At 38.8% G+C, this 26,256-nt stretch overlaps 1 protein-coding gene across 1 annotated transcript in view; it reads right to left on the bottom strand.

Annotated features, from left to right (window-relative positions):
* Window positions 1-2,402: 2,402 nt before the first annotated feature.
* The window catches only part of PKD2 (polycystic kidney disease 2 (autosomal dominant)), an 87,614-nt gene continuing 63,760 nt past the window's right edge, over window positions 2,403-26,256 (bottom strand). Inside the window, exons 7-15 of the mRNA XM_006867755.1 lie at window positions 25,919-26,086; window positions 23,473-23,654; window positions 21,835-21,955; window positions 19,239-19,337; window positions 9,120-9,241; window positions 8,749-8,866; window positions 7,040-7,203; window positions 3,330-3,477; window positions 2,403-2,824 (exon numbers count right to left, since the gene is read on the bottom strand). Coding sequence (XP_006867817.1) covers window positions 2,588-2,824; window positions 3,330-3,477; window positions 7,040-7,203; window positions 8,749-8,866; window positions 9,120-9,241; window positions 19,239-19,337; window positions 21,835-21,955; window positions 23,473-23,654; window positions 25,919-26,086 — 1,359 coding nt within the window. The 3' untranslated portion in view covers window positions 2,403-2,587. The remainder of the gene's footprint in view (window positions 2,825-3,329; window positions 3,478-7,039; window positions 7,204-8,748; window positions 8,867-9,119; window positions 9,242-19,238; window positions 19,338-21,834; window positions 21,956-23,472; window positions 23,655-25,918; window positions 26,087-26,256) is intronic.

Here is a 26,256-nt window from a genome sequence, read left to right as displayed (position 1 = left end):
GATGTGTATTCTACACCGTTTTCCAGAGTTACGCCATAGTAATTATGCTCCAACAGCCTACAATGTTAACCAGATTGATCAAAACAAAAACCAATCTCAAGTCCATTGTCAATGTTGACTTATCGACACCCTAAAAGGGCAAAGTAGAACTGACCCATAGGATTTCCAAGGCAGGAAATCTGTAGGAAAGCAGCCACAGCTTTTTCCCTCAGAGTGGCTGGTGAGTACAAACCAGTGGTCTTCCAGTTAGCAGCCAAGCACTTTAACCACCGTGCCACTGGGCTCTTCTAGCCATTCTCCCTTCTCTGTCTCTTACTTCCTGATTCTACTATCCGTGTTGCCTACAGCTTCCAAATAAACTATCTGTACCAGAATCCTGTCTCAGGGTCTGCTTCCAGCACCAAGCCTATATCTAAAAGTGCAATGGTTACCTAAAATACATATTTGGTGTAATAGAGTAATGTTTTAACCATGCATCAAACATATAAAGAGAAGATGCCCTTTCCAAACTTTAAGCCCTTGTCATTAATCTCAGGATATAAGGCAAATGACCTGCATAGGAAATAGAAAACTCTTACATCTGCTATTATATCAAATCTTTATTAAGTAAAGTGCTCAGTATTAACACATTAATGGAATTCTCAATTGTCGAGAAAGGCTTGCATATGTCACATCTTAGTAATAATAATACAGAGGAAATGATAACATGGAATTCTCCATGACGAAAGGGGACAAAGTAAAATTTTACATGAACAATATAATACTAAGTATCATAAAAAGATTTTCTAGTGACCATAATTGATAGATGGCACATGGTCGACACACATGGATACCACATAATAGCTGCACTTCAAATTGAAGTTTGTTTACGTGTAACAACACGATACACACACATACATTTGTACACTCAATATCCCTGGAATGCAAGATTCAGTACCTAGTAATAAAGAACTTTATGTGGCATATTCAAAAGACAGTGAAGATGCAGATAAAGCTATGGGAAAAAATTGTTAAAAAAAAAAAAAAAAAATCCAACGGGTTTCACTAGAAGCCAGCCTAGAAAGGCCTGCTTGCTCATGTTTTTACTGGTTATATTCTATCAGTTAAATGAACAACTTGCAAATTTTAAATACTGCAATCAAAAAAAGGCCTCTCCTCCACTGGTTCATCAACACTGTCTTTTCTCTTGCTTGTCCTATCAGCTCTCAAGAAATCATCACCTTACTCAACTTTTCAGAAAAGTAACATTTTCAATTTTTATTGCTTTTCCTCTCATAAATTCGGCCAGGCATTTCCCCTAATGAAAATCGAATTGCTACAAACTCAGACTTTGGCTGAATTCTGATAATGGATGGACTTTCAATACCAAAACATTCTTTCCATTAAATTCAGTTCCGTTTAGATTATAAACTCTACTTCTGAAATACAAGGTCAAGAATATTTGAGTTCATAACAAAAATTGTAAGACTTTAGTTTAATAATACTTGGATGTGAATTTTAAAATGACCCTTAAAAATTCTTTAAAGGTGAACATATTAGTGGATTTTTGCAAAAACTTTCAATGCATACTAAAAAGTTTAGGAAGTTGATCTTACTATAGTAGTTATGACATTACAACTCTAGCAAATGAGTTGAGCCACATGGGAAAGAGAATAGATGGACAAATCTTTATACCAAATTAAAAGATAAAATAGAAGAAGATATTTGAACATTTTTGAAGAAAAAAACAAACAAACAGTAAACTTTCTAAATTAGGGAAAAAAAAAAAAGAAGTTTGTGAGCTGCTTCTGCTTCTTTCTGCCTTCTAATTAAAGATGACATTTTAACCTGTCATTGATCTTTGGTGATTTCCCTCAGCTTGTTTTATATGCGAGTCAAAGCAATGTAAAAATTAAGTGATAGGGTTAGTTTCTCAGACATTAGATATGGTAAAAAAATAACACAAACGCATGGTATTTGACATTTATCTTAACCTATTCATACAAATTCAAGCATGATTACATACTCATTGTATGGTTTGGAGTTTTTCCAGCTTATCTTTTAGAAAAGTTTACCCCAAGAAGATAGTTGAAAGACAAGGCTACTTTCCTAAAGGCCGGCCATGCTCTAAGCCCATGAGCTAAGTAAGCCTGAGTAGAAAAGGAATGTCCCACTTTCCCTTCAAATATTGGGCAAAAATGACAATACTGATTTCTCTGCTGGGTAATGACACTCAGAAGCCTTTTGGACAGTTGTCTTCTAGCTTTCAAAGGTCACTTCACTATCAACTGAGAAGACTCAGTCATGGTAGCAATTGGGCATACCACTCCATATACATGACAAAGATTCCCCCCACACCCACCCCTGGACTTAATATTTACACCTAGAATACTTAAAAGAAAAAGAAAAAAAAAAGTATCTTCTTTGATCCATGGGCAATGTTTATATAAAATAAATTAAAGTGCAGAAGAATAAACAATGGGTCACAAAGACCAGCATCCTATGGTGGTCAGGGTATATAAATAGTGTACTTGTTGTAACAATTGTTGTTAACAATTGAGGGCTGCCACCTTCCTACATAATAGGAACACACATCCTTACACACGTTCTACATGTGGATACTGGAACTCCCATTTCCACCTCCACCTTCTATGTCTTCTGTGGACTGGGAGGAAGGAGGGCGGGAGCTTCTGGGGCGAGGCTGGCCATTTAGTCCCACAGGCGTGCCCAAACCATGACTTATTTGGGAAGCTGCATCGTCTGATTCCCAGCGTTCCAGCTCCTCCCGCACTAGCCGCTCCATCTGTTCCCTGTGGATTTCACTGTCCCGACCCAATCTTTCATCCTAATAAAGGAAAAAGAAGCCAGCATGTTAGGAGTGGGGTGGAGCATTGTCTTACACACAGAAATTGCCTTGGGAAATCTTGGGGCCAAGTAGTCAGTAATTAGGGAAGGCTAGAAAGTTGCAGCATATAGCAATTCTCAGAATCATCACTGAAGTACATTTTTCACTTAATTCTATCCTCCGGTGAAGCAAGAGAATGAACACTTCCAGATCATCATTGGAGCTGCGATGACCTCAAGCTGTGAAGAAAGACAAACTTCTCTGATTCAGGGCTTAAATACAACTGCTTTGATATTTTATAGCATTAGAAATTGCTTCTCTTTCAGACAAAAACAAAATGCACAGCATCTGAAAATGGGAGAGATTAAATGCCTGTAACGCTATTTTTGTTTTTTTTTTTTAACTCTTATTCAACAATTCAAATTGGAAAGTTTCATGAACCACAAATTGTTAGCAACCAATACTTTGCTAACTGGGTAGCATTTGCAAGTCCAGGCCCACTTACCTCGGCCACACCCTCCAGCAGCCTCCCCAGCACCTCCCTCCTCTTGAGTTTGGCCCGCTCCATGATCTCCAGTTTCACTATCACAGCGTCGATCTTGGACACGATGCTGCCGATGGAGTGCTCCATTCGGTCCACTCGTCTCACCAGGCTGCAGGAAACCACACTTGAGAGGGCAAAGCATCGCAGCATCGTCTTCCCAGCCCAGTTAGCTTTTCAAATGGAACTGCTATCAATTTTCTTTTAAAGCACTGAGCATCTGAAGAGCTTTCTGAGTAGTCTCAAACTCTTAAAATAATACTTTCGTACACTGCTGCTGGCGATGTGAACTGGTATAGATTTCTGCATATCAGCAATGTTGCATCAGGAGTTTTTAAAGGTATGCTTATCTTTGTGCTTAGATACCCATTTTTAGAAAACTTCTGAAAGGAAATCATTAAACATATGTAATTTTTGGCCACAAGGATATTCACTACAAATCCTTGTAGTGAATATCAGTGAAAAATGGCTATAATAAGCAATCAATAAGAGACTATGTAAATAAGTTCTTGTTCCTGTACCTATACAATGAAATTCTAAGGGTACACCAGCAGTGATGTTGTGACAAGATATTTCATGAAATCATATCATGGTTACAACATACTAAGTTAACGTGTGTTAACACTTTTAGAAAAGACACATATGATGCCATCACTTTGAACAAATAAAATGTTATATCAGATAAATACTCTGAAAACATAAAAGCTGGAGACAGTTTCTGGATTGGAGGCATGAGGGAATCTGTGAACTCTTTCCCCATGAAAAACTGTAACTTGTAAAAGTCATTAAAATAAAACATACAACCATTGAAAATTTCTTGAAAAAATTTACGGGCATACAGCAAATGAAGAAGCATTTATTTGGGCACATATTGTACAAGGGAGCTTCAAAAAGTTTGTGGAAATTTTCCATTATCTTTAAATTCCATCTTTCCATGAACTTTTTGAAGCCCCCTCATTGGTCTGCACTTTAATGGAATATCTAGAATAGTCAAGTGTTTAGAGATCAGTTTATTCATGGTTACCATGAATGACTGGGACAAAGCAGGAAGACCCAATGCTCAGGAGACATGGAACTTCTGTTAAAGATGACGAAGAAAAAATCTGGGAACCATTAATGGTGATGGTTGAAGAAGCTGAATGACACGATTAATTTCACTGAAGATAATGCATTTCGCATAGGAAGATTATAGAAATGGCAAATGTTTTATTATATATTCACCACAATAAAAATAAGCAGTTACTCAAGAAAATCTAAATTTCATTTAGAAGAGTGAGAATGTATATAGTAGCCTTTAGAGGCATGGAGAACCACACAGGGCTCTCTCTTCCTCCAGCTTCCCCCTGAGAGCTGCCGTATCAGGAGGAGAGGCAGAAGGCCAGCATTTTTCATCTCCCTCCCCTGTAGCTCCATGTTTCAGGGGCCCTAATTCAGGTAGGAGTGGCTGAGATGTATGGGCTTTCTTCCCCTCCTTAGTCCCAACTCATAAGGTCAAGTTTCCATGCCAGGATGAGCAAACTGAGAAGACCAGAGGCTGCTGCCCGAGTCCAGTGCTCTGTTCATGAAACAGGGGTGTTATTCCAAGAGAAGTCAGTTACTGTCCCTGATCCCAGCTCTGGAGAAGGAGATAGGCAGGCTATTGGAAAAGAACTCCAAGTGAAATGACTATATTTGGAAGGAAGTATGGAAGTCCTGGTGTGGTGCTGTGAATTAATGCGCCAGAGTGCAAAGCCATTTGAACTGCAAGGTGGGTGGTTCAAGCTCATCAGTTGCTCCTTGGAAAACCTGTATAGGGTCGCTATTGGTCGGAACTGACTCGACGGCACTTAACAACAACAGCAAAAGGGAAAGTTGAAGCATAATGGAGCTCTTGAAGACACTGGAAACTGTGGAGGGAAACAGTTAAGAGGTGACTGCTTGTTTCATGAGGTCAACAAGTTAAACCATAGACCAGCTGGTTTACCAGAGAACCAGGGAAAGAGACAGCCAAGAAAAGAGCTTCTGGGGTCAGAATCAACCTCAAAGCCTGGCATCAAAAACAACTGAAATGAGTCAACTCATGAAAGGACTCAGTGTTGTCTGTGGTAGTCACACACTGAACACAAAGATACAAACAAACTCAAAGTAAAAGGATGGAAAGAGATATGTCAGGTAATCAGCAAGCACAGAAAAGCTAGAGTAGCTGTAGAAATAACAGATAAAAAGACTCTGAGACAAAAACTTATTACAGAAACAGGCATTTTATAATGTCAAATGGGTCAATTCATTAGAAAGATGTAACAATTATAAGCATGTATGTACCTGACAGAACTGAACTGGATGGCACTTAACAACAAGAGTATGTACCTAACAACAGAGCCAAAATACATTATGCAAAATCTGAAAGAACTGAAGGGAGAATTAGATAATTTAGTAATAATTGTTGGTGACTTTAGTACTACACTTTCAAAAATGGATAGAACAAGGAGGCAAAAGATCAATAAGGAAATAGAAGAGTTAGGCAACAATATAGACACCAAAAAGACCTAGTAAACATCTACAGAACATTTCACTCAATGATAGCAAAATATATTTTCTCAAGTGCACACAGAACATTGTCCAGAAAAGACTATCTACTATACCATAAAAGCATATAAATCAATGTTGTTGTTAAATGCCATTGAGTTGGTTCCAATTCATAGTGACCCTGTATAGGGTTTCCAAAGAGTGGCTGGTGCACTTGAACCACCAACCATGAGGTTCAAACCAACCTTGCAGTCTAGCATATTAACCCGCAGCGCCACACCAGACTCTATACAAATCAATAAACGCATGTAACTGGAGACAAAACAAAACACATGAAATGAGACAGAAATGAAAATGTTAAAAATGGACATTTTTGGTTGTTGGAAATATGGGAGATTGTTTTCTAATCACTGTATTTTTTATTGTGGCAAAACATACATAACAAAAAATTTGCCATTTTAACCTTGTTTAAGTATATAAGTTAATGCAATTTATTCACAATAATTTGTAATCATCATTTCCAAATTTTTCCATCACAAACAGTAACTGTATACCCATTACACAATTAATCTTCATTTTGTGTGTCCTCAGCCACTGGTAATCTTTAATTTACTTTCTGTCTTTATGAATTTTCCTATTCTAGATATTTCATATAAATGATGTGATGTAGAGGTCCAACTTTTGCCTATGTAAATCCCATTGTTCCAATACCATTTGTTTAAGACACTATTCTTTGCCCATTAAATGCTCTTGGTGCCCTTGCTGAAAATCAATGAGCCAGAAGGAATCTGGAAGATTTTAATTTTTTCATTTTTTTCATATACTACTTTTATAAAAAGGAGCTCTGGTAGCGTAGTGGTTACGAACCGCAAGGTCAGCAGTTTGAAACTACCAGCTGTTCCGCAAGAGAAAGATGAAGCTTTCTGCTCCCGTAAAGATTTACAGCCTCGGAAACCCTGTACAGGGTTGCTATGAGTCAGAACTGACTCCACCGCACATAACCACCACCACCACTACTTTTATAAAGAGTGGTGGAGATTTGAAAAAAGCTTTTTAAAAAGAACTGATGATTTGTAATGGGAAGGTATGACTTGAGAGAGGCAGGGACAATTGCTTGGTCTTATTTGGACGCCTGTCAACCTAAATTCTGCCAAGTGATTTATACTTACACTTGAAACTCCTCATAAGAAACTCCACTGGAGATGCTTCCTCTCCTTCTGGAACTATGGCCACTGTCTTCATCATCATCCTCCTCAGAGTCATCCAGACTTCGTGGGAAACTTCGGCTGCTCATAGGACGTGGTAAAGAGCTGTGATCCAAGTCCAGGTCCTCCTGAGAAACACGAAGCCACCAAGTGAGGGGCAGGAACACAGACGACCCAGGCCAATAAGAAATGACATGTGCCATTTGCCTAGCGTTTCGTTGTGGCAACACCTGGCTATAAACCCCACACGTTTAATGGGCTGACAAATTTCCAAACCAATTTTAAAACCAACATGAATTTGTGAGCTTTTTGTTTGGACAGGAAAAAAACAAACCCAAAAAACCACATTAAAAACAAAGCAAAGCAAAGAAAGAAGTAAATAGAGAAATAGAGTATCACCTTGTTTTCATAAAGATAGAACATTTTAATTGATCTCAAGCAGGAAGCATATAATCTCAGAATAAGAATTTTGACCTAAATACAGTCTTGTGAAAAAACGGATTCATCTTTGTAATCACATTTCACTATGACAGGTGAAAACTTTGTACCTACTATGACTGTTCAGTACAGCAGCACACAGAAACCACTGTTTTACAGACTGTCTACTCATAGGAGTCCTGGTGTAATGCTGTAGGATAAACAATGGATTACAAGTTTGGCTTTAATTGCAAGGTCGATGGTTCAAACTTTCCAGTTGCTCCTTGGAAGCCCTATACAGGGCTCCTAGAAGTCAGAACTGACTCGACAGCACTTAACAACAACTCATTGGCAGTTTTTTTTTTTTTTTTTTGTAAATAACATTTATCTGATTCTCTCTACCTCACTTTACACTTGATTTTTGAAAGTTAATGCTAAGGCTTAATTCATATGGACGATATGGATTGAGAAATTAATGCTTTAATTAATTTTGATGATTTAAATATAGTATTTAACTATAAATGTTAAGCCTTTAAAGAGTGACTAATTTGAATCATTTAAAATCTGAGAAATCCTTTTTTGACCCTCTCATGAACCTTGTGAAATATATAACTAAGCAGGTCTCTTTGTTCAAGGTGACTACTAGGAAGCTTAGTGTCTCATTGGTAGCCCAATCTTTTAAGCAAAAATGTTTTACAGAATGGTCTTTTTAGCTTTATTTGGAGTCTAGTTTTGTTTGCTCTTTTTCCCCCCCCACATTTGTGCTAGCTTATTGCATTTTTGTGTATTGCTGTATTACATATCCATTTACAAGAGAAAGATGAGGCTTCCTGTTCTTGTAAAATTTACAGTCTTGGAAAAATGGTACAGGGTTGCTATGAGTCTGAATGGACACAATGGCACTTAACAACATATATCCTTTTTGGAATGAGCAGGGTACTAATGTATAGAACCATCAAAGAAATTGCCAAACTAGGTAGTTTATTTTACTACCAAAGTCCAGCTCTACTATGCTTTCTTAGCATTTAAGACTATATTCCCAACACCTATGTTTGTCTTCTGCATTAGATTATGATGGGTTCTGATGTAAGTGCAGGGATTTGCACAGCGTATACATGTGTGTGAGGGTGCTACAGGAGAAGAGGGACAGAGCGGGAGGGACTGACTTTCTCAATAGTCCACCACGTAATATGGTGTATGGTGTTTGATACATTGTAGGTGCTGAATTGAACCATGTTGTCACAAGGCGGACCCACCCTCTCTTTTTCCAAGTCGTCTCTCATCTGCTGGTGTTCATGTTCAGTCAGTTCTTGGTCTCCATCTTGGTCATACTTAGTGAATATGGCTTCAATCTCTGCATCAGTATGACCCTTCCTGAAATGATTGAGAGGGTATGGATGAACTCATTTGTGTACATAGTCCAACTCAAACACAGAGACATCAAAACATAGGAGGAAAGGAGACAAAGGCCAGTCCTCCTCTTATAATATATACCCAAAACACATCCACCTCTGCGGGAAAAAAAAGTATATGAATATATGAATATTTAGGCCAAAGATAACTCTGTCACCATGAATTTATCTTGAGACACAGGAATTTCCCAGGACCTCAAAAATATTATTCTTACCCTTTGAGATCTTGTCGAAGTTCATCAAAGTTTAACTTGCCTCCCGCTTGTCGCAGACTCTCCGAAATGTCATCCACAGTAGATTTTTTCAATTTTAGTTTAACCAAGGCTTTATGGTAGCCCTACCAAAACACAAGACTTGGTTTAATATAAGCTCAATTTGTATTTGGCTTTACCAATCAGCAACAGTAGCTACTGTAAGCTCAAGACCACAAGAGTGCTTGAGATAAACTGGTCACTCATCAAGTATGTGCTGAATGAATGAATGGGTACAAGTATGTTGGTTTCCTTAGAAGTCTTCTGGTAGACTTATATGGAAACAGGCAGGGTCTTTCAATAAATCAAGAAGAGTTAAAGGTCTTTTGCATACATATATATGGAATTGTGTGGAGGCCTGGAGGAGAAAGCACTAGACCACAAAGTTGGTTTGAATTACAAGGTTGTCGGTTCAAATTCACCAGTCATTCCTCTAAAACCCTATACAGGGTCTATATGAGTTGAAACCTACTTGTGGGCTAATGCGTCAGACTGCAAAGTCGTTTGAACTGCAAAGTCAGTGGTTCAAATTCACCAGCTGCTCCTTGGAAACCCTATACAGGGTCGCTAAGGGTCGGAATCAACTTGCCGGCATTTAACAACAATATATATATTCAAGTTTAGGTTACAGAAATAATATTTAAGCCATAATTTAGAGACACTGAAGTTATGGATTAAATATTTATTTTCTATATTATCTCACAATCAGTGACACCCTTACATATGGTAAATATGTAAAAAAAAAATCCAGAAAAATTGGGATAAGGATATTCACTAACACACTTCAATCAGATCTTACTTTGTATGGATTGTTAAAGTGGGCCTTCAAGATGAAATTGTGCAAAATGATCTTAATCATCCATCAATGGGAAAATCATAATTGTTCTATGACCTTAAATAATGTCTGTCAATACATGAGAAATTCCCTTAATGTTAATAACAAATTTATTAAGAAATTTAAAAATAGCAAAACTATTTGAATTCCTGGTGTTGTGATGTGGGTTAATGCACTGGAATGCAAGGTTTGTTTCCACTGCAAAGTAGGCAATTCAAGCACACCAGCCATTCCTCAGAAATGCTACATGATTCTGCTATAGGTCGGAACCGACTTGATGGCACTTAAAAAAATGTTGTTGTTGTTGTTGTTAAGTGCCGTTGAGTTGGCTGCGGCCCATAGTGACCTACACAGGTTTCTGAGGAGCGGTTAGTGAGCTTGAGCCGCTGACCTTGCAGTTCAAATTGACTTTGTAGTCCAGCACATTAACTGGCAGCACCACACCAGGACTTATTTGTTGTTGTTAGGTGCCATCGAGCTGGTACTGACTCATAGCAACCCTATGAACAACAGAACGAAACACTGCCTAGTCCTGAGCTAACCTCATAATTGTTGCCACACATGAGCCCATTGATGCTGCCACTTTCCCAATCCATCTCTCTGGAGGTCTTCCTCTTCTTCTCTGACCCTCCACCTTATCAAGCATGATATCCTCCAGCGACTGATCCCTCCTGACAATATGTCCTAAGTATGAAACAAAGTTTGGCCGTCCTGGCCTCGAAGGAGCACTCTGGCTGCACTTCTTCCAACACAGATCTCTTGGTTCTATGGGCAGCCCATGGCACTTTCAATATTCTCCTCTAATACCATAACTCAAAAGCATCAATTCTCTTATGGGCTTCCTTATTTACTGTCCAGCTTTCACATGCATATGAGGTTGCTGAAAATACCACGGCTTGGGTCAGGTGCACCTTAGTCCTCAAGCTGACATTTTTGCTCGTCAACATTTTAAAAAGGTCTTGTGCAGCAGATTTGCCTAATGCAATACGTCGTTTGATTTCTTGATTGCTGTTTCCACGAGTGTTGGTAGTTGATCCAAAAATGAAGTCCTTGACAACTTCACAATTTTTCTCTGTTGATAAGAATGTTGTTTATTGGTCCGGTAGTGAGGATTTTTGTTTTCTTTACACTGAGATGCAATCCATACCAAAGGCTGTCTTCTTTGATCATCATCAGTAATTAAGTCCTCTTCACTTTCAGCAAGCAAGGTTGTATCATCTGCCTATCGCAGGTAGTTTATGAGTCTTCCTCTAACCCTGATGCCACGTTTTTCTTCATAGAACCCAGCTTCTCAGAGTATATGCTCAGCATACAGGTGGAATAAGTATGGTGAACGAATAAAACCCTGACTCACACTTTTCTTAATTTTTAAACCATTTACTGTTCCCATGTTCTGTTCGAACAACTGCCTCTTGGTCCAGGTACAGATTCCTCATGAGCACAATTAAGTGTTCCAGAATACTCATACTTCACAATGTTGTACATAGCTTGCTATGATCCACACAATCAAAAGTCTTTGCGTAGCCATTAAAACACAGGTAAACATCTGCCACTTGGATTGGATTGGCCAAGTGGCAGCATCGATGGACTCAAGCATGGCAACAGTAGTGAGGTTGGCCTAGGATCGGGCAGTGTTTCCTTTTGCTGTGCATAAGTTCGCTATGGGTCCATACCGACTCGATGGCACCTAACAACAACAACAGCAACAAACATCTTTCTAGTATTCTTTGCATTCAGCCAAGATCCATCAGACACCAACGATATATCCTTTGTTCCACGACCTCTTCTGAATCCGGCCTTGAACTTCTGGAAGTTTTTTGTCAATGTATGCTTACAGTCGTTTGTTTCCGTATTACCTTGAGAAAAGTTTTACTTCCATGGGATATCAAAGATATTGTCCGATGATTTCCACTAGGTCACTTCTCTTTGAAATGGGCACAAATATGGATCTCTTCCTATCAGTCGGCCAGATAGTAGTCTTCCAAATTTCTTGGCACGGATGAATGAGTGACTCCAGTGCCGCCTCTCTTTCTTGAAAGATTTTAATTTTTATTCCATCAATTCCTGATGCCCTGTTATTTGCCAATTCCTTCAATGCACCTTGGACTTCCTCCTTCAGTATCATTGGCTCTTGGTCATATGTTGCCTCTTGCAATAGCTGAACATCAACCATTTCCTTTTGGTACCGTGACTTTGTGTATTTCTTCCATCTTCTTTTGATGCTTTCTGCATCATTCAATAATTTGCCCAGAGAATCCTTCAATAATGAAATCGAGGCTTGAATTTTCTTCAGTTCCCCCAGCTTGAGAAATGCTGAGTGTGTTCTTCCTTTTTGGTCTTCTGACTCCAGATCTTAGCACATTTTGTTGTAATATTCGAGCTGACCTTTGAAATTTTCTGTTTAGCTCTCGGACCTCCTCGTTTCTTCCATTTGCTTTAGCATCTCTACGCCAGAGAACAAATTTCAGTGTCTCTTCTGACATCCATTTTGACCTTTTCCTTCTTTCTTGTCTTAATGACTTTTTGCTTTCTTCATGTATGATGTTCTTGATGTCATCCCACAACTCTTCTGGTCTTCGGTCTTCAGTGTTTAATGTATCAAATCTGTTCTTCAGATGATCTCCAAATGAAGGTAGGATATATTCAAGGTCATATTTCCCTCTCGTGGACTTATTTTCATTTTCTTCATCTTCAGTTTGAATTTGCATATGAGTAATTGATGGTCTGTTCCACAGTCTTCCCAGGCCGCCTTGTTTTGACTGATGATATGGAGCTTTTCCATCGTCTCTTTCCACAGATGTAGTCAATTTGATGTCTATGTAGTCCATCTGGTGAGGTCTATGTGTATAATCATCTGTTATGCTGTCTAAAGAAGATATTTGAAATGAACAAATCATTGGTTTTGCAGAATTCTATCATGCGTTCTCCAGCATCATTTCTATCACCAAGGCCATATTTTCTAACTACTGATCCTTCCTCTTTGCTCCCAACCTTTGCATTCCAATCACCAGTAATGATCAATATATCTTGATTGCATGTTTCATCAATTTCAGATTGAAGAAGTTGGTAGAATTCTTATGTTTAATCCTCACTGGCTTTAGAGGTTGGTGCATAAATTTGAATAATAGTGTATTGACCGGTGTTCCCTGTAGGCACATGGATATTATCCTATCACAGACAGCGTTGTACCTCATGACTGATCTAGATATGTTCTTTTTGATGATGAATGCATCACCATTCTTCTTCAATTTGTCATTCCTGGCATAGTAAACAAATGTGGTTGTCAGATTCAAAATGGCCAATACCAGTCCATTTTAGCTTACTAATGCCTAAGACATCAATGTTTATGCCATCCATTTCATTTTTGACAATTTCCAATTTACCTAGATTCATATTTCATCATTCCATGCTCTGATTATTAATGGATATTTACAGCCGTTTCTCTTCATTTGGAGTTGTGCCCCATCAGCAAATGAAGGTCCGAAAGGCTTTACTTCCATGGGCTTTACTCCAGTCGCATCATCACGGTCAACTCTACTTCGAGGAGGCAGCTCTCTTCCCCAGTTGCATTTTGAGATTTTGAGACTATCCATATTCTCTGTTTAGGGTCCCGCTTTCTGTTCATTATCTTCTCCCTTGATGGTCTTAGGGTCCTCTGTTCCTGGAATGTTGGATTAACTACTCATCCTGTTTGTTACAAAAGGTCTACCTTTATAGTTGTGACAATTGCAATTAGTTATGATAATAATTATTCACTATTGAATCATAAGAATCGTATCCCCATCTCCTTTCACCAGACCCATCTAGACAAGATGAAAACTATTCAGTGGGGATTCTACCTTCCCTACACACTCTGAAACTAAACTCCCTCTAGAAATCTTGTAAGCCAGCCACTTTGTGCCTTTATAGCCTCCTCCCCTTTCCATTTTAGGTAGTCAGTGTCTAAGTTGCCCATCCCTATCAACAGTGTCTACAGAGGGGATAGCTTTGATTCTTAATGTGAAATCTTTTTCCCTCTTGGTATCAATATTCTTCTAAAACACCATAGTTAAAATGCATCAGTTCTTCCACAGTCTTCCTTATTCATTTACCAACGTTTACATGAATATGAAGTTACTAAAAATACCATGGCTTGGATCAGGTGCACGTTAGTCACTAAACTGACATATTTGCTCTTGAACACTTTTTATGAGGTCTTGTGCAGCAGATTTGCCTAATGCAGTACACTGTTTGATTTCCTCACTGCTGCTTCCATGACTGTTGATAAGAGGATCCAAGCAAAACAATGTCTTTTCTCCATCATGATGTTATTTATTGGCCCAGTGGTGAAGATTTTTGTTTCTTTACATTGAGGTACAACCCATACTGAGGGCTGTGGTTGTTAATCTTCATCAGTATTTTAAGTCAGCTTTGCTTTTGGCAAGCAAGGTTATCAACTGCATGTCACAGGTTGTTAGTGAACCTTCCTCCAATCCTGATCATGTTCTTCTTCATATAATCAAGCTTCTCGGATTATTTGCTCAACATACAGACTGGATATGTGAAAGAATACAACCCTGGTGCACACCTTTCCTGATTCTAACCATAAAGTATCCCTTTGTTCTGTTTGAACGGCTGCCTCTTAATCTATGTACAGGTTTCACTTGAGCACAATTAAGTGTTCTGGAATACTTATTCTTCACAATGTTTTCCACAGCATGTCAATGTTCTAAAAGTCTAAAGTCCTTGCATAGTCAGCAAAGCACATATAATCACCTTTTTGGTATTCTATGCTTTCAGCCAAGATCCATCTGACATCAGTAATGATACTCCATGTTTCATGTCCTGGTCTGAATCTCGCTCAAACCTCTGGCAGTTCTCTGTCAATGTACTGTTTCAGCAGTTTTAAAATTATTTTTAGCAAAATTTTACTTGCATGTGATATTAATGATATTGTCCATAGATCTCCACATTGTTGGGTCACCTCTCCATATTGTTGGGTCACCTCTCTTTGGAATGGGCACAAATATGGATCTCTTCCAATAAGTTGGCCAGGTAGCTGTATTCCAAATTTCTTGGCAGAGATGAGTGAGTGCCTCCAGTGCTGTATCAGTTTGTTGAAGTATTTCAATTCATAGTCCATCAATTCCTGGAGCCTTGTTCTTGTCCAATGCCTTCAATGCACCTTGGACTTTTACCATCAGTATCAGTAGCTCTTGTTCATATAATAACTCTTGAAATGGTTGAACATTGACCATTTCTTTTAGGTAAAGTAAGTCTGTATACTCCATCTTCTTCTGAAGATTTCTACATCATTCAATATTTTGCCAAGTGAATTCTTCAGTATTGCAAGTCAATTTGAATTTTTACTCAGTTTTCTCAACTTGAGAAATGCTGAGTGTGCTCTTTCCTTTTGGTTTTCTAACTCCAGGTCAATGCATGTTTCATTATAATATTTGACTTTGTCTTCTTGAGCTGCCCTTTGAAATTTTCTATTCGATTCTTTTACCTCCTCATTTCTTCTATTTGTTTTAGCATCTCTACACCCACATTTCAGAGTCTCTTCTGGCAACTATTTTGGTCTTTTACTTCTTTCTTATCTTCTTAATGACATTTTGCTTTATTCCTGTATGATGTTCTTGATGTCATCCCACAACTCTTCTAGTCTTCGGTCATTAGTGTCTAATGCATCAAATCTGTTCTTGAGATGAAGATGGGATATGTTCAAGGTCAAATTTTGGTTCTCATGGACATGTTTCAGTTTTCTTAATCTTCAGCCTAAACTTGCATATGAACAAATGATTGTCTTTTGCAATCTGCACCTGGCCTTGATTTGGCTGATGATATTGTGCTTCTCTATCATCTCTTCCCACAGCTACAGTCTGTTAGATCCCTGTGTATTCCACGTGGTTAGGACCATGTGTATAGTTGCCTTTTATGTTGTTTAAAAAAAAAAAAAAAAAGTATTTGCAATGAAGAAGTCATTGATCTTGCATAAATAATTCTACCATGTACCCTCCAACATCATTTCTGTCACCAGGAAAGTCTGATCCTTCTTTTTCTTTCCAGTTACCATGTTCCAATCACCAATAATTATCAGTACATCTTGATTACATGTTTGATCAATTTCTGATTGAAAAAGCTGGTAAAACTCAATTTCATGAAGTAATTGCTGATGTTAAGATGGATCTTGACTTAAAGCAGAGAATATCAGAAAGATGGTTACCTGTGTTTTACTGTGCATGCAAAGGCTTTGACTATGTGGATCATGACAAGCTATGGGTAACACTGCAGAGAATGAGTATTCTGGAAGAATTCACTGTGCTCATGAGGAACCTGTCTTAGACCAAGAGGCAGCTATTCAAACAAAAAAGGCAACACTGAATGGTTTAAAATTAGGAAATGTGTGTGAGTGTTGTATTCACTCATCACACTTATGTAATCTGTATGCTGAGCAAATAATCCAAGATGCTGGAGTATATGAAGAAATTGTGTCCTTAAGGTTGGAGGAAGACTGAATAAAAACCTGTGATATGGAGATGATACAACCTTGCTTGCTGCAAGGGAAGAGGATACCTACTGATGAAGGTCAAACACCACAGCCTTGGTTGCACCTTAATGTAAAGAAATAAACCCCCCCCCCCACAACTGGACCAAAAAATAACACCCATATAAATGAAGAAAAGGTTGAAGTTGTCAGAGTCCATTTTTCTCGGATCAGCCATTAACACTGATGGACGCAGCAGTCAAGAAATCAAACAATTTATGGCATCAGGCATTTCTGATGCATTGTTGTTGTTGTTAGGTGCCATCAAGTTGGTACTGACACATAACAACCCTATGCACAGCGGAACGAAACTCTGCCCGATCTTGGGTCAACCTCACTACTGTTGCCACGCTTGAGTCCATCGATGCTGCCACTGTGCCAATCCATCTCGCTGGGAGTCTTCCTCTTTTTCTCTGACCCTCCACCTTACCAAGCATGATATCCTTCTCCAGTGACTGGTCCATCCTGACAATATGTCCTAACTATGAGAGACGAGTTTGGCCATCTTGGCCTCCAAGGACAGGGCCTCTTTAAAACGTTTAAGAGCAAAGATGCATTGTTGTTGTTGTTGTCAGATGCCATCAAGTCAGAACCAACTCATAGTGACCCCATGCACAGCAGAACGAAACAATGTCCGATCCTGGGCTAACCTCACTACTGCTGCCACACTTGACGCCATCAATGACGCCACCTGGCCGATCCATCTTATTGGGGATCTTCCTCTTTTTCTCTGACCCTCCACCTTACCCAGCATGACATCCTTCTCCAGCTACTGTTCCCTCCTGACAATATGTCCAAAGTATGAGAGATGAAGCTTAGCCATAGGGCCTCTTTAAAACATTTAAGAGCAAAGATACCAGTTTGAGCACTAAGTGTGCTTGATACAAGCCATGGCATTTTCAAACCCCTCATATACATGTGAAAGTTGGACAATGAATTAATGCATTTGAGTTATGATATTGGAGGAGAATATTAAAAGGACCATGGACTGCCAAAAGAACAAACAGATCTGTGTTGGAAGAAGTACAGCCAGAGTGCTCCTTAGAAACCAGGATGGCCAGACTTCATCTCTCATATTTCAGACATATTATCAAGAAGGACCAGTCCCTGGAGAAAGACATCACACATGATAAAGTGGAGGGTCAGTGAAAAAGAGGAAGACCCCCAACAAGATTGATTGACACAGTGGTAACATCAGTGGGTTCAATCATTGCACTGATTGTGAGGTTGGAGTAACACCGGGCAGTGTTTCATTTTGTGGTGCATACGGTCTCTATGAGTCACTACTAACTCAAGGGTTCCTAACAGCAACAAACATTCTGAAGTAGGCTGCCTCTCCTTTCTCCTAGTCTCTCTTAGTCTAGAAGCTCAGCTGAAACCTGTCCACCCTGGATGTACCCTGCTGGTATTTAAAATACTGGTGGCATAGATTCCAGCATCCCTGCAACATGCAAGCCCCCACAGTACTACAGACTGACAGACTAATAGTGGGCCTGATAGGAAATGAACATGTTTTCATTCCTTGAATAGTTGTCATTCTCCTTTCAGTCTGAATAAACTTTTAACATCTTAAACTTTTGCACTTTCAATATTGCGAAATAGCTTTTAGAGAGTTTCGTTAATGTGAGGCACTTTTTCCCACAGAAGTCTCCTTAATGTGAAGTATTTTGTATCACTTCCTCTGAGACACTTTCATCTTGTACATCACAGCCACAATACTCATTTATGTTCGTTAGCTTATCTTCACTAAGGTCCGCTGGCTTCATATCTTGATTTACTGAGAGTCTGTCTAAAAGCAGTGTCTCAGATTCCCACAGTCATCTGGATCCTCTACAATGCATTTGCATTTAGCTTGAATTTCACTTCCAGTGTTCCCACTTTATGAGCCTCAGTGGCACAGCGGTTAAGTGCTCAGCCTCTATCCAAAAGATGGGGAGTTTGAATCCACTAGTTACCCTATAAGGAGCTCTGGTAGCGTAGTGGTTTTAAGTCGGGCTCCTAACCTCAAGGTCAGTAGTTTGAAACTATCTGGGAGAAAGATGAGGCTTTCTGCTCTTGTGAAGATTTGAGGGCACTGAACAACAGCAACAATTTCCTAAGATGCCTAAATAAAAATTCTCAGGCCCTTAGTCTACAGCCTTTTCCTTAACTATTTGGTAAGTTCCTTGGAAGGGCAAGGATAAAGAGTGAATGATCAAGTATTTTACACTCAAACTTTTTATTTTATTTTTAATGTATAAGAAGTTGTTGTTCTTAAGTATCATCGAGTCAGTTCCGACCCATAGTGACCCTGTATAGGGGTTTCCGAGGAGCGGCTGGTGAGTTTGAACTGCCAACCTTGTTGTTCAAAAGACTTTGCAGTCTAGTGCTTTAACCCACAGAGCCACAGAGGGTCCTGATATAGTCTTCCCTTACAGTTTTTCTGAACTCTGGATCTCTTAAGTGAGCGTATACTAGAGGAGGTGTGAAGACAAATAAAGGTGATGCAAACGGCAGTTCTGTTCGTCAATAGTCAAGAGATTATTGATAGAAGGGCTCCCCAGAATATAAATTCTAGGTAGCAGTATATCAAGAGAGAGTATGTTCAAATTTTTCCCGAAAGAGAAATCTACTTTTTATTTTGAACAGTTTCAATGGATCAGTGTTGACTAGGAAATCTGGGCAAAGCAATGCTCATTTTATGTAGTAAATAAAACAACGATGAGAAGTAGGTCTTTCATACCTTTTTGATAAGATCTGAGAGCTCCATTTCAGCTTTCTGCTGAGCCAAATCAGATTTAACTTCAGAGTAAGTATCATTGATGATGGCCAAAAACATATTCTGTTTGTAAATCAAAGATACAGAGAGATTAAGGAAAGGAATCTAAATGTATTTTTGCAATCATCAATTCAAAAATCTGGCACATGTTTTTTTTGTTCACCTTAATTATGATAATAATCACTGGGAAAATTACTTTCTCCAATAAATCATGTCAAAATATATTCTTACTTATTGTTTTAATACCATATACTGAGATACATTTAGTAAATAGAGCTAAGAATGAGATACATAACTGTACCTATGAATGGCAGGGTTGTTTTCTTCTTTTTGTTTTTCTCTAATTTTTACAATTCACATAAATTACGGTAAGTTTAGAACTCTAAAAAGCTCTTTATATCTCAGTACGCACAATTGTTGTTGTGAAGTGCCATCGAGTCAGTTCGGACCCACAGTGACCCTGTATAGGGTTTCTGAGGAGTAACTTGTGAGCTAGAACCACCAACCATATAGTTCAAACTACTTTGCAGTCCAGCACATTAACCCATAGTGTCACACCAGGACTTCAATAAGCAAAATGGGCAAATGGAATTCAATTCCTATTCCAAATATATTGTAATAGAATAATATTTAAAATTTGGAAAGTGTATTTCAAAGAATTGAAGACCTTTGCAAAAATCTCCACTGTGCTTAAAAATAATTAACAGGAATAAAGTCAGATCTAGGAAGTGAGTCAAGAAAAGTTCAATGGACAAACAAGCTTTGGAACCAGATAAATTTAGGTTTCAATCTTGGCACTGAAAATACTATATTGTCAACATTTATAAACCTTAATTTAAAGTCTATTTGTTTACTTTTGTATTTATATGTCAGTAAAACAATGGTGCTGTGGGCTAATGCATCAGACTGCAAAGTTGTTTGAACTGCAAGATCGGTGGTTTAAGCTTATCTTGGAAATCCTATACAGGGTCGCTATGGGTTGAAATCGACTCAACAGCACTTAAAACAACAGTGAGGATATATGTGATGTTCTGTACAAAGAGTTTAAGACAGGGCCTGATACATGTGGGAAGTGTTACATAATTAACAATTATTATTCAATAGTGGAGTTCTGGTGTGGTACTGTGAGTTAATGTGTTGTACTGCAAAGCCAGTTTGAACCACAAGATCGGCGGTTCAAGCTCACCAGTTGTTCCTCGAAAGCCCTATACGGGTTACTATGAGTCAGAACCGACCAGACGGCACTTGACAACTACTACTACGTATTCTAAATTCTCCTAGGTGCCTCCCATAGTCGTTCTTTAAACAACCATTTTGAAAATAATTTATACAGCAATTTCTAGTTAGTTTTAGATTTATTATTTAAATATCCTTTGAAGGCAGCCTCTAGATATGTGACATACAATTTACTTAAAACTGTATCTTAATTTTAACAAGCAATAATTTGCTCATATAATACACCTTGGATTTAGCTTGCTGTGTCCATTTTTACTGCTTAAAAAACGAAAGAGAAATGTCAACTCATGCATGCAAGTGACCATGGAAGTGCTGATAGTTGTGTTGGGAAACACATCTAAGTATATACTACTTTTTAGACAAAGCAATATTTTAGGTAACTAAAGTTGTACTTGATCTAACGGCATTGATTATTGTTGTTAAATGCCATCAAGTTGGTTCAGACTCATAGCAAACCTGTATAGAGTTTCTAAGGAGCAGCTGGTGGATTTGAACCCATTACCTTGCGGTTGGCAGTCCAGTGCTAATCCTACAGTGCCACACCAGGAGTTTAGACATACATATATGGATAAATGAAAGACCATGGAGAATGGGGGAGGGGGTGGCTACAAAGGCAAGAAGTGACTGGCTTACAAGTTTTCAAGAAGGAGCCTAGTTCCAGACGGGGCGGGGGAAGGTAGAATCTCCACTGAGTGGTTTCCAGTCTGTTGGGATGGGGCTGATGAAAGGAGATGGGGATAAGACTCTTGTGGTTCAATAGTGAATAACTGTTATCAGGACTGACTGTGAGGGTGGGAAATGTAAAGGTAGATGTTTTTTAACAAAAGGAGGGGAGTGACTGATTTTTCAGTCCAGGAGCGGAGGTCCCTGGGACCATCAAGGGAGAAGAGCAGAGTGCGGGACCCTACCCAGAGAAACAGTGACACCAGAAAAGGAGGCAGAGATGATGACGTGGACAGATGAAGTGACTGGGGACTCTGGACTCAGGGAGGGAGAGGGGCTGTGTGCTGACTGCTGGGGGGCAGGCCTGTGGGGATGCCCTTTGGTTTGATGATGCATGGAGGGGATTGTAATCATTATAATGAAACAAAATATGGTAGGATGACTATAAAGCTGATGTTCTCCTGTGTAAACTCACATAATTCACAATAAAATCTTTAAAAAAACCAAACCAAAAAAAAGACCATGGAGAAGGTATTTGGTAAAGACTTAAAACTGAATCCATGAAGAGGAAAATAGGGATAGAGCATAAGAGAAAAGAGATTGATGGTGATCTATGAACATAAAAGTTTAAATCCCTTACTGTAAATAAAAATGTACATACCAAAAGAATGAAGAACATAAAGAACACAAATGTAGTGAAATAAATTGGTCCCAAAACTCGATTAGCTTCCTCAATCTCTGCAAAGTTGATATCGCCCAAAATGATACGGAATTGAGTGAAGCTATAAAAACAAAACAAAATACCGAAATACAAAAACAAAGAATGTCCAGCAGTTGATGTAACATTTCTTTAAGATGATTTCACACTTTAGGATCATCTTAGCAATGTAGATAGCCACCATATACTAGAAAATTTCCAATCTCTATGAGAAACTCTTACTGATGATATAAATTGAAGCCGTCTGAAGGAAAAATAATATACTTTCAAGCTGAATATAATATTTCCACTTGGCAGAAAAAAGAAAACACAAATTATATGAAGTTATTCTGTAATGATACTTGAAGCAATTGACTTGACTATGATGAATTCAGTATGAAAGGGGCTCCAGAAAGTTTGTGGAAAAATTCCATTATCTTTTCATTCCATTTTTCCATGAACTTTTTGAAGTCCCCTCTGGGTAATACATGGTTATTCTAAATTTTTGCAGTGGTCACGCTGGGTCTTTTTTGTTTTATTTTCAAAGAAGATCTTTTCGAAGGATAGCCAAAATGTATGTCTTCAAAAGCCAGTAGACTCAACTGTACTCATTGTGGTTACTGTACTCATCAGTTAGTTCCAACTCACAGGGACCTGACACACAACTGAACAAACACTGCCTGGTCCTGCGCTACCCTCACAATCATTGCTACACTTGATCCAACTGTTGCTGCCACTGTGCCAGTCCATCTTGTTGGTGTCTTCCTCTTTGTCGCTGACCCTCCACTTTACCAAGTATGATGTCCTTCTCCAGGGGCTGGTCCCTCCTGATAATATGTCTGAAGTATGAGAGACGAAGTCTGGCCATCCTAACTTCTAAGGAGCACTCTGACTGTACTTCTTCCCACACAGATTTGTACCCTCTTCTGGCAGTCTATGGTACTTTCAACATTCTCCTTCATCATCATATACTCATAGTGGGCTCAAAGTGGTCAGGTGTTGCCAATGCTTGGCCTTAGCAACATCATGTTCATGTCTTACTTTTATCAAATGGCAGCATTAGTTAGGAATGCTGTGTGTACAATGTCCTGTTAACTTCCATTATTGTGATCTTTTCCTTCCCAGACAATTTTTTTTTAAATGGCATGGAAATCTAGCACTAGCTACTTTTTAAACTTGGAATGCCGTATTTGGGGACTTTGGAAGATGGAAAATACCTGAGTTTCTCCTAGAATAATCCTTCAGAACATAATGTGAAGTTCAACATATATGGAAGTAACATTTAATAGGAATAAAAATATAGATGAATGGTTTTTAAAAAGCTACCTTGTGTATTTGGTACAAAATAGACCTTGGTCTTTAGAACAGGGTTGGTTTCTTAAGGCTATTCTACTTTAGGGTGACCATCTTAAGCATTAGCAGTTCAGAATACATTATTGTTTCTTATTTGCATTGCCAAGGTCAATAGTTCTGGGAAAGGTTAATTATTTTAAAAAAATATTTTTAAACACTTGGTGGTCACATAGCAGACATGGAGGTTTCTTTATCCTTGATAAGATACTGACATCTGATTACATTTTTCTTAATTTTATAAATACTTACATACATTCTTGGAAAGTACTGAAGTCATCAACCTGAGTTCCAAAAACAAGATATGCCAACTGAGCGTAAGCTAAGAAAATAATGAAGAACATAATGGCAAAGCCAAAGAGATCTTTGGCACAGCGAGACATAGTTGTGGAGAGCTGGCTCATGGTCCTGTTAAAATTGATGAATTTGAAGAGCTATAAAAGAGAGGGGAAAAATGACTTGCTTTTTTCTCTGTTCTAGTTCTAAAAGCACTTGCTGAGCACCGGTTCAAAAATATGAGGGGACTTCAAAATGTTTGCGGAAAAATTCCGTATCTTCTGACTCCGCTTTTTGAAGCCCTTTCAAACATGGTCCAGGCACTGTTCTTGTAAGTTCCTTCTCTTACATGATTATTAAAACATATCAAAAATAGGTTCATTACAATGAAAATGACTAGTGATAGTCCCCCTCCCCCAAAACAATTACAGTAAAAGAAAACAACAAAGTAAAACCAAAACCCAAACACCAACCATTGAAAACAAAAATGAAAAAACCAGGAAGTACTTACTGCACCTTAACCCTGACATTTATTGTACTCCAGCTGTGTGCCAGGCACAACCGTGAGGCTTTATGTAAATGAACAGTACAGTGACCGAAGCCTTGGAATTACCTCCAGGAGTCTAATTGAGGCGTGTAGACAGTATTTGAACCTGTTCTATCTGACTCCAAAACCATATTGAGCACTTAGGTAGAAAAGGCACTGAAGATGGCCACCCAACTTGTACCGTCCACACTTCAGAGGGCATCACAACCTGCACACCTCTAGGAGTAAGCCGTGGTCCTCAGTGGACAGATACAGAAGGATTATAACAATCCCCGCCCCACTTTAAACAGCTTAATGGCAAAGCTTTGGAGACAGGATATTTATAAGTACAAAAACACACAACCTAAGTCATATATTGGAAGGAATTCTCTAGAATTTTACTTAAAAGTTCTCTTAAAAATGAATGCTTCTGGATGCAACAAATTTCTTTTTTGGAAGATTTTGTAAATCCCATTATTTAATATAATTTTTTTTGAGATCTGAATTTTTATTACTATTTTAGGATACAAAGTTTAGTGCTTTATTGATAGTTTCTCCCGAACACACATTTATTTAGTTGAATAAACAGGACGAGAGATACCAGAATGAAGTCGGTGCCCTCTGAACGATCTCAGGTTTTCCGGGTGTCAACACACCTGGTGAACACACTTGGTGTGCCCGTCAGAAAGTTCAGTAGAACTTTCTGTGTTGCTGGAAACGTTCTATACTTATAGTGTCCAATGCAGTCACCACTAAATATCACAAGTGGATATTTAACACTAAAAATGTTGAGTGTGGCACTATGGCTAAATGTGCAAGGACTGTAAGGTCGGTTTGAATCGCAAGGTGGCTGGTTCAAGCTCACCAGCTGCTCCTTGGAAACCCTATACAGGGTTGTCGTGAGTCAGAACCAACTCAACAGCACTTAACAACAAACAGCAAGCCTGACTGAGGAACTGCATTTGTAACTGACCGTAATTTTTATTAATTTTATTTTAAATAGCCACATGTGGCTAGGAGTTATGTCCGGAAGTGCAGTCATAGAGCCTGAGCTGGTGACAGGTTACTGTCATTGGCTGCATCTCCAGAACTGACGAGGCTCATTAGATCTTCACATACATGAAACTGTGCACTATGCCTTGTACAAGACGGAAATGAGCAATTAAGAAACTACATGAAAGAGGAGTCTGTTCCAATCTCAATTCAAGGTAAAGATACACTATTGCCTTCACCTGGAACAAAGGTACACTTTTCATTAAGTATTTCTAAGTATAGCATCTCTTGCTCCCCTCCCCCTTGTCCTCGCCCCCCTCCCCCTTTTTTTGGTCTTAGTTCCTTATTCTTTGCCTGGCCACCTCAAGTCAGAGGAAACTTGGACCTGTCTCTGAGGCAGAGCAGCCTGGGGCTCTACACCTAGCTAACATAATGACAAGGCCGCTTGTTGTATTTGCTAAATGACCTCTATGAACACATTGTCATTGGGTTAATTCCGACTCATAGCGACCCTGGATAGGGTTTCTGGAGGCTGTAAATCTTTACAGGAGCAGAAAGCCTCATCTTTCTCCTGCGGGGCACCTGATGGGTTTGAACTGCTGCTCTTGTAATTAGTGGTCCAGTGCTTACCTGACAGTGCCATGAGGGTTCCTATAAGGACACTTATAAGGACAATTATTGCAAGAATGTGGGCAGCAATAGAGCAGCATCATTCCCAGTGAGCTGAGAGATCACGTGAGCCCCAGTATTCTACTTTACATGTATAATATGGAGCAGCTTTTTGGATGACCACTTGAATTTATCCACAAAGGCAGATTCAAGTCCTCCAAAATTTCCCAGGACTCATGCTGATAAAGAGTAAGAAAACGATTATGGAAACAAAACATGCAACAGATAAATTACCTTAATCCAAACAAAAAATACTGTGACCGCAGCTACATTGTTGAATTGTATTTGCCAGTATGCCAGGTGTTCAAAGTTGGGGTAAGTATTTTGATCTTCCAGAAACTGTATCAGCACCTCCACATTTGATGTTCTATGTATGTTAATTCCTATAGCTACCACTGATAACTGCAAAACAAAAAGATGCTTATTTAATGCCTATGTATTAGACATTATGTTCCTTTAAAGTTGTTGTTATGTGCTGTGGAGTTGGTTCCGACTCATAGCGACCCTGTACAGGGTTTCCGAGGCTGTAAATCTTTATGGGAGCAGAAAGCCTCATCTTTCTCCCGCAGAAC

Source organism: Chrysochloris asiatica, unplaced genomic scaffold (genome assembly GCF_000296735.1).
Source record: "Chrysochloris asiatica unplaced genomic scaffold, ChrAsi1.0 scaffold00109, whole genome shotgun sequence".
Lineage (NCBI taxonomy): Eukaryota > Metazoa > Chordata > Mammalia > Afrosoricida > Chrysochloridae > Chrysochloris > Chrysochloris asiatica.
Note: the sequence above shows the minus strand (reverse complement) of the source record. Positions and strands in the feature narration are given on the sequence as shown.